The 9,174-nt window shown below is 36.0% G+C and overlaps 1 protein-coding gene across 2 annotated transcripts; it reads right to left on the bottom strand.

Annotated features, from left to right (window-relative positions):
- Positions 1-2,635: 2,635 nt before the first annotated feature.
- On the bottom strand, positions 2,636-8,702 carry scamp4 (secretory carrier membrane protein 4). 2 transcript variants are annotated; one of them, XM_073843904.1, is made up of 7 exons: positions 8,630-8,702; positions 8,131-8,223; positions 7,558-7,686; positions 6,180-6,336; positions 5,992-6,093; positions 4,094-4,211; positions 2,636-4,014 (listed from the first exon to the last, which is right to left on the bottom strand). In XM_073843904.1, the coding sequence occupies exons 2-7, from the start codon at positions 8,135-8,137 to the stop codon at positions 3,832-3,834; spliced, it is 696 nt and encodes a 231-aa protein (XP_073700005.1). In that variant the 5' UTR covers positions 8,138-8,223; positions 8,630-8,702; the 3' UTR covers positions 2,636-3,831. The 2 variants fall into 2 exon arrangements, with proteins under 2 accessions (XP_073700005.1, XP_073700006.1); XM_073843905.1 differs by lacking the exons at positions 8,131-8,223; positions 8,630-8,702 and having other exon boundaries at positions 7,558-7,693.
- Between the last annotated feature and the right edge of the window lie 472 nt (positions 8,703-9,174).

Here is a 9,174-nt window from a genome sequence, read left to right as displayed (position 1 = left end):
TATATGAACTTTATGAATCATAATCTTTAGCTTCCGCTAACTGTTATAAGCATGTTTACGAGAGTGGCATTCTAGCTGAAGACGTAAGATGTAGGTGTAGCATAAGCTCCAGTGAGAAGTGACAAACACAGAAGTAGCGTCAAATTACAACGACAAAACACAGGGTTCGTACAAGGTGCCCAAAGTATTTGAATTTGACTTTTTGAAATTTAAGACCTGAAAAACCCTTGAAAATAGCAATATTCCTAAAGAGGTACTTGAAAACTTCTTGAGTTATTTAAAAACAATGCATCTATGAAATAATCCCACAAATCATTTGATTCAGATCAGATTTTTAGAGCGACTTCGCAAATCATTTGATTCAGATTAGGACTTCAGAGCGTGTCTCGTGGATTGTTTAATTCAGATTGGGACTTCGGAATGGGTTCGCAAATCATTTGATTCAGATTAGGACTTCAGAGCGTTTCTTGTGGATTGTTTAATTCAGATCGGGACTTCAGAGCGGGCTCACGGATCATTTGATTCAGTTTGGGACTTCAGAGCGCGTCTCGTGGATTGTTTAATTCAGATTGGGACTTCGGAATGGGTTCGCAAATCATTTGATTCAGATTAGGACTTCAGAGCACGTCTCGTGGATTGTTTAATTCAGATTGGGACTGCGGAATGGGTTCGCAAATCATTTGATTCAGATTAAGACTTCAGAACGCGTCTCGTGGATTGTTTAGTTCAGATTGGGACTTCGGAATGGGTTCACAAATCATTTGATTCAGATTAGGACTTCAGAGCGCATCTCGTGGATTGTTTAATTCAGATTGGGACTTCGGAATGGGTTCGCAAATCATTTGATTCAGATTAAGACTTCAGAACGCGTCTCGTGGATTGTTTAGTTCAGATTGGGACTTCGGAATGGGTTCACAAATCATTTGATTCAGATTAGGACTTCAGAGCGCATCTCGTGGATTGTTTAATTCAGATTGGGACTTCGGAATGGGTTCGCAAATCATTTGATTCAGATTAAGACTTCAGAGCGCGTCTCGTGGATTGTTTAGTTCAGATTGGGACTTCGGAATGGGTTCACAAATCATTTGATTCAGATTAAGACTTCAGAGCGCGTCTCGTGGATTGTTTAGTTCAGATTGGGACTTCGGAATGGGTTCACAAATCATTTGATTCAGATTAGGACTTCAGAGCGCGTCTCGTGGATTGTTTAATTCAGATTGGGACTATGCAATGGGTTCGCAAATCATTTGATTCAGATTAGGACTTCAGAGCGCGTCTCGTGGATTGTTTAATTCAGATTGGGACTTCGGAGTGGGTTTGTGGACCATTTGATTCAGATCAGGACTTCAGAGTGGGTTCGCAAATCATTTGACTCAGAACGGGTTTGCAAATCATTTGATTTAGATTGGGACTTCGGAGAGGATTCTTGAATCATGTGTTTCAGATCAGAATTTCGGAGCGGGATTGCAAATTATTTAATTCAGATCGGGACTTCAGAGCGGGCTCACGGATCATTTGATTCAGTTTGGGACTTCGGAGAGGGTTCGTGAATCATTCACGATTTCAAAGCAGGTTTGCAGATCATTTGATTCAGATCGGAACTTCAGAGAGGGTTTGTGGATCATTGGAATCAGACCAGGATTTCGGAGCGGATTCACGAATCATTTAATTCAGATTGGGACTTCAGAATGCGTCTCGTAAATGATTTGATTCGGAACTGATCCAGAAATGATCTGAAATCATGGTTCACAAATCATTATTCAGATCGGAACTTTTAAGGGTGGATCGCGAATCATTTGATTTAGATCGAAACTTTGGAGCGGGTCCATGAATCATTTGTTTCAGATCTGGACCTCAGCAGAGGTTCGCAAATCATTTGATTAAGTTCGGGCCTTCAGAGCCTGTATAGTATCGGGAATCATTTGATAATTTGAAGATTTTGGGAGCGGGTTTGCACATTTTTTTTTATTAAACAGGAGAAAACATCAAACCATTAAGGCAGTACAACAGTTATAAAAACGAAAGAAAAAGTAAACAGTGGTTAATTTGTGGTTACCATAGTAAACTATAGTAACTATGTGTTGTATTATTTTTAGTATTATTAGTATATTTTTACATTTCTTTTTAGAATTTGAAAGATAAGACATTGTTTCCTAATTGAGATCTCTGATTGAAGTCCTTCAAAATTCCTGTAAAAGTCCTTGCAAGTGGAATTTATATTTTAACAGTATCTGTATGAACCCTGAAAATGAGGATTTGTAAAGAAAATGCTACTTTCTCTTGAACGTGTTCAACATTTAGCAAAAACTAGATTACAGTTTAACAAGTTTTAAATATGGATATTTTTCTTACACAAACACATCAATTCCTTTTAGAAGGCCTTTATTAACCCCTGGAGCAGTGTGGAGCACTTTTTATGATGGATGGACACTTTTTTGGACTACAAAATCTTGACACCCATTCACTAATTATAATTGCCATTATAAAGCTTGGAAAAGCCAGAACATTATTAAAATAACTCCAATTGTATTTGTCTGAAAGAAAAAGGTCATATACACCTAGAATAGCTGAACTGTCACTTTAACACTATGATAGTACATAGTCGGAAGCAGAGAGCGACTACAATAAAAGCAGCTTTAGTCTGAAAAGGAATGTTTTTATTGAAATAAAGTTAGTAAGAGAGCCATTCTGGTCACATTATAGATACAGGATTGTTAAATACTTTGGCTACACGAGGCCAGTCATAAAACGTTTCAAAATCAGCCTCCTTTGGCTCGGTGGAGGGAGATCCTAAACGAAAAGTAATAAAGATCCAGTCACATGTTTATAATGAGTGCCTCACGTTTGTAAACCCAATGCTCCAATACGAAGCACGATGATTACTGAAATGAAACGAGGAGTAAATGCAAAGCAATACATATTAAAACAGCACAGGATGTAACCACATCCACCAATAGAGTTGCAGCACTTGAGGGAAACTCGAAAGCTATTGGTTCACACATGCTAAATTTGCATGAAGATTTAAGGCGGTCTTCATTTTCGAAGAAAAAGAAAAGAGCAGGCACAAGATGTGTTTGCAAGAAACTTTCTCAGTCACAGAGCTTTTTTGCAATTTGCAATGCATTGCTGCAGTGTATAAAAGGGTGGCTTGTATGCAAATCATACTATTTACAAAAACATGCTTGGAAATCGTAGAAGTCTGAGCGAATTAATAATGAACCAAAGTTGAAAAATGAATCGCAGAAGCACTTAAGTGGAAATATGAGACCAAGTTTCTCGAGGTAAATCGAAAAGCTGCCATAATTTCGGAAAAAACATGCGTTTTTCTGTTTTAAAAATCACCTTTCCTAAAACGGTAATGTGATTGTATGCGAAACGCAATATATTGATTTGATATGCAACTGATTTCATTCTCAAACAAGTCAATGGAATGCTAAGAAAAATCAAGGCTCAAATGAACTGAGATGAATTCATCAACATAGTGTCTTTTTTTGCTATTTTTATACTAAAGGTCCACCATTTTCCTGTCAGTTTGAGAGTTGTATGTGTTGAGACAGACTTTAAAGGAGCTGTTTGCACCCAGTGGGTTTGACACATTTTTGATCGTCATTCACATTTTCAAAACAACTAATTTAGTTTATATACATTCTTTAAGGATTGATTTACCATTAAATCTTAAAAAAAAAAAAATCAAAGTAACTATTCACAAGTCTGATGTGGCCAAAGTGTTTTCTCTGCGCAAAAATATATAGTGTAACATCCCACTGCAAACTGCCCCTTTAATGTTAAGACAACCAGTGCTCTGGCACCATCTGTAGGTCAGAAAAGGTATCACCAGGGTCCGCTCTCGGGGTAACTGGGCACAGCGGCGGGATACTGCGGCAGGCTGGGGCCGGTTTCGGAGATTGCGTTGAATCCGGCTTCTCTCACAGGGGCGCTCTTCCACACGCCTGTGCTCCATTCTTCTTGCGCCCTCTGAAAACTGCCTCCTCCACCACGATACAGTCGATGAACCTTTAAGGAGACCAAACTGATGTCATTCATTGCTCTTTAGTTTTAAATTAAAGCTTGCGTCTGTATATGCAAATCATACCTTGATGAGAATGAACACCATTAGAACTGTATCTATGGTGAAGAGCAGAGTACAGATGAGCATGAATATAGCCGAGACTACATTTGTGCCAAAAAAGATCACTGTGGCAATCCAACCACTGCGAAAAGAGAAAAATATGGTGTGATAGCATCAATGGAAGTATTCAAATGACCACTTAAAGACATCAAAGACCGACACTGAAGAAAATAAATTTAGCTTTTTTGTAGCTTCATAACATTACGGTTGAAGCATTGATGTCAAATGGACTATTTTAACAATGTCCTTACTACCTTTCTGGGCCTTGAACATGGATGTTGCGTTCTATGCAGGGTAAGAAAGCTCTTAGATCTCTGCAAAAATATCTTAATTTGTGTTTTGAAGATGAACGAAGGTCTTACGGGTTTGGAATGATATGAGGGGGAGTAATTAATGACAGGATTTTAATTTGTGGGTGAACTATCCCTTTATATATTGTTTCTCTTATGTGTTTCACTGTATTGGACAAGAGGTCTAAAGTTAACTTACAGTTTTCTTCATAAAAGTTGTTCAGGAAACCTAAACCCAATGGTAACCTACTTACATCAGATAGGCTATAAATACCAGACGAGAAGCGCTATGTGGCAAACCAGATGTGTTCTCAAATTCAAGGTGACAGACCAAAATCTAGTCACCATACAGACAAAAAGTTCACTTCAAAACTGAAAAAATGGATGTTGATGAGTATAAACAGTGCAAACAGAAAGAATAAGAGCAATCTAATCTTTTTTTTTTTCAAAACTGAATAAGTTTGTTTCTTATGTTGAGCACAAAAGAAGATATTTTGAAGAATGTTGGCAACCAAACAGTAGAGTTTTTTTCCCATACAATGGAAGTCAATAGCTTCCAGCAAATGTTTGGTTACCAAAAATAATGAGTTTTTTTTATTTATGAGTGAACTATCACTGTATTCCATGTGACCCCCTTTAAACGTATTCCTGCAAACATCAAAAGTCTTGTAAGATTCTCTTAAAGGGATAGTTTACCCAAAAAATGAAAATTACCCCATGATTTACTCACCTTTAAGCAATCCTAGGTGTACATGACTTCATTCTTTCAGACGAAAACAGTTATATTTAAAAATGTCCTGGCTCTTTTAAGCTTTATAATGGTAATGAATGGCTGTTGAGATTTTGAAGTCCAATAAAGTGCGTCCATCCATCATAAAAAGTGCTCCACACGACTCCAGGGGGGTTAATAGAGTTTTCGAAGCGAATCGATGCATTTGTGTAAGAAAAATATCATTATTTAAAACTTTATAAACCATAATCTCCGGCATGTTCCAGCAGATTACGTAGGATGCAGACATAGCGTAAACTCTGGTGAGAATATGCTAGTCTCACGAGAACCAGGTTTTGTTTACAACAAAGGAAAACCAGTCTCCTCTTGGCTTAAAATCGAAAACGAAATTTTTCTTTAATAATCCTTTTTTTGCTCTTCCAATTTGTGACCCGTGTTTTGTTTCGCTCTCTGTTCGTCACCGCGTTTGTCTAAGTCATCCGCTGAAAAACCACTCTCTCGTGAACATGCGTATGACAGTTAGCGGAAGCTAGTGATTATGGTTTATAAAGTTTAAAATATGGATATTTTTCATACACAAACACATTGGTTCACTTCAGAAGGCCTTTATTAAAAGCTCTGTGGAGCACTTTTGATGATGGATGGATGCACTTTCTTTGACTTCAAAATCTCAACACCCATTAACTGCCATTATAAAGTTTGGAAGAGCCAAAACATTTTTAATATAACTCTGATTGTATTCATCTGAAAGAACAAAGTAATATACACCTAAAATGGCCTGAGGGTGAGTAAATCATGAGGTAATTTAATATTAGCTACTTTATATTTAAATAGCTACTCACCAAGCACCCCAACCTGATATACCAAGACTCTGGATGAAGACAAGAACACATTGCAGAAAGAACATGAAGAAAAATGCCATGAAGTTGAAGGAACTGTCAGCCCTAAAAAAAAAAAAAAGATAAAACCATTTAAAAATTAAAGTGAAAACTCCAGCCTCATTTGTCCTTTCACAAAATGGGTTCCTTACCGTAATGCTTTATAGAGTGGCCTGAACCAGCAGATGTAACTACATGGGCTGAAAAGCACCAGCCAGAGGAGCGCAAAGCCAAAGTTGACCGCTCCGCCTCCTCCGGCCCACCAGGCTATGCAGGCCACTACATTAACACATAGTGTGATACAGTACACTGAAAAATAGATAAATATCAGTCATTAGTTTCTTCAGTCAAACTTAGGAATCTCAATTTTTTCCAAACTACAGTTGAGGTCAAAAGTTTACATACACCTTGCAGAATCTGCAAAATGTTAATTATTTGACCAAAATAATAGGGATTGTACAAAATGCATGTAATGGTTTATTTATTACTGACCTGTGTGATTTCACATAAAAGATGTTTACATATAATTTATAAAAATGACCCCGTTGAAAAGTTTACATCCACTTTTTTTTGTTTGTTTAGTGATAGTTGTTCATGAGTCCCTTGTTTGTCCTTAACAGTTAAACTGCTCGCTGTTCTTCAGAAAAATCCTTAAGGTCCCACAAATTCTTTGGTTTTCCAGCATTTTTGTGTATTTCAACACTTTCCAACAATGACTGTATGATTTTGAGATCCATCTTTTCACACTCTGGACAACTGAGGGACTCATGCAACTAATACAGAAGGTTCAAACGCTCACTGATGCTCCAGAAGAAAACGTGATGCACTAAGGGGGTGAACATTTTTAGAATATGAAGATCAGGGTAAATTTAACTTATTTTGTCTTTTGGAAAACATGTAAGTATCTTCTGTAGATCTTGAAGGGCAGTACTAAATGAAAAAATATGATATTTAGACAAAATAGGACAAAAATTTTACTTTCTGTTCAAAAGTTTTCACCCCCTGGCTCTTAATGCATCATGTTTCCTTCTGGAGCATCAGTGAGCGTTTGAACCTTCTGTAATAGTTGCATATGAGTTAAGATGGATCTTAAAATCATACAGTCATTGTTGGAAAGGGTTGAAATACACAAAAATGCTGAAAAACCAAAGAATTTGTGGGACCTCACAGATTTTTCTGAAGAACAGCAGGCAGTTTAACTGTTCAGGACAAACAAGGGACTCATGAACAGCTATCACTAAACAAAAAACAGCTGTGGATCATTCAGGTAACAACACAGTATTAACAATCAAGTGTATGTAAACTTTTGAACAGAGTCATTTTTATAAATTCAACAATTATTTTTTCTTGTGCACTATATGTAAACATCTTTCATGTGAAATATCTCATTCAGGTCAGTACTAAATAAACAATAACATGCATTTTGTATGATTCCACTTATTTTGGTCAAATAATTTACATTTTGCAGATTCTGAAAGGGGGATATAAACTTTTGACCTCAACTGTATAAGTTTACATTTCTTTACTCACACATCCAAAGATTGTAAATACGGCGCACAAGCTGCTGGTAGGGCTGTGGAATTTCCTCATCCACGTTCTGGTAAAAACATGGCTTTATAGGAATAAACTTCGGCAGTGGGGGGAAGTTGTTTGCTCGATCTGTCATGCAAAAATGAAAATTACTCATTTTTAACCAAAACAAAACTCCAAAAAGTAGGGAAAATTGTTTCCACCATAGAATAAATAAATGAAAAAAATGTCATTTATTTTTTTTTTTTTTAATTCTCACTGTTTGTACTTTTTTCTCTCTCTCAGAATTGTGATATATAAACACTCGCTTTGAATTATAAACACACTTTTTTATTTTGTGGCAGAAACAAAAAACAGAATTGCAAGATGTAAATTCAGAATTCAGAGAAAACAAATTTGAATTGTGAGATATAAACTCAGAATTTGAATATATAAATCTGAGATAAAAAGTCGCAATTATCTTTTTTTTTTTTTTTTTTTTACTTTAATTCCATGAGATAAAATCCATTAAAAAGCAACTAAAACAGTAACAGTCATAATTTTCATATCCCAACCAAACCTGACTTAACTTACCAGTCATTCTCAATTTTGAGAAGAAGTAAATATTGTTTGTTTTTCTGCTGCTAGTGAACTTTTCCTTCTCTGAACTGGTTGGAATTTTCAGTGCTAAAAGAAACACAAATATCGTAAAAACAGGCAAAACATTCTTAAAAATAGATTTAAAAATTATAATCAACCTGTCAACATTAAGCAAGATGATACATAACGTTAACTGTTGAACACTGCAAGCCACATAAGATCATAACAGTTGTCTTTAAATAACATAAACGCTTATTTTGTATTTAATATGTCTTATTTATAATAAGTCTATACTAACGACTTAAATGATATTTGAAAACAACACAGGCCAACAGCTAACCATGTCAAACACAACTGCAGTAAAAAAAAAAGCAATGGCCAAACTAAACAACATGCACGCAAATTAGAAATATTACTTCATGTACTTAAAAGCAAAACGGCTGCTTTATTAATACAATAAAACCACAGGTTTATATTCTTAATAATACGATACCTTTGCACCGCTAAATAGTTTGATAGGGATGCGTCTGCAGTGCGCATTGAATACTGGCAATCCCGTGGCGGACTAGCGTTTGGATGCATTATGGGAATTGTAGTTCTAAAGCGGATTGGTTTGCACGTAGGCGGACGGAAGTTATAACTATCAAAAACTACAAACCCCATTACGTGATGACCAAAGGTGTGGTCTCAATGCGTGTGACTAGATAATATACCAGTTTTCCTGCCTTGTGGCAATGTATAAATATGACACCTTTCTGTTTTTTTTTGCAAGACGCTTTTGAATATTTTCGAGTTTTGGAATTTAAATGCATGTTAAACTTCCGTTTGTACTTTTGTTGTTAAAATATAACGTTACGTTAAATCTCCAAATGTTTCAAGCTTCTCAAAACAATCTTTGAAAACATAAAACATAATTTAAATATTTGTTTAACATCTCAACAGTTTTATTTAGAATAAAAAACACTTTCCAATTCTTAAAAGTGCTTTTCGCTTAACATCAACCCTCTACTCTAAATTACCAAGTCAAAGCAGTTCCGC

Source organism: Garra rufa, chromosome 7, assembly GCF_049309525.1.
Source record: "Garra rufa chromosome 7, GarRuf1.0, whole genome shotgun sequence".
Classification (NCBI taxonomy): Eukaryota; Metazoa; Chordata; class Actinopteri; order Cypriniformes; family Cyprinidae; genus Garra; species Garra rufa.
Note: the sequence above shows the minus strand (reverse complement) of the source record. Positions and strands in the feature narration are given on the sequence as shown.

What these genes read in the sequence shown, in the direction of transcription:
- scamp4 (XM_073843904.1), bottom strand. An exon ending in CCACTCTATAAAGCATTACG is followed by an intron (nt 6,094 to 6,179) that starts GTAAGGAACCCA and finishes TTTTTTTTTTAG; the next exon opens with GGCTGACAGTTCCTTCAACT. An exon ending in TGGTGTTCATTCTCATCAAG is followed by an intron (nt 4,015 to 4,093) that starts GTATGATTTGCA and finishes GTCTCCTTAAAG; the next exon opens with GTTCATCGACTGTATCGTGG.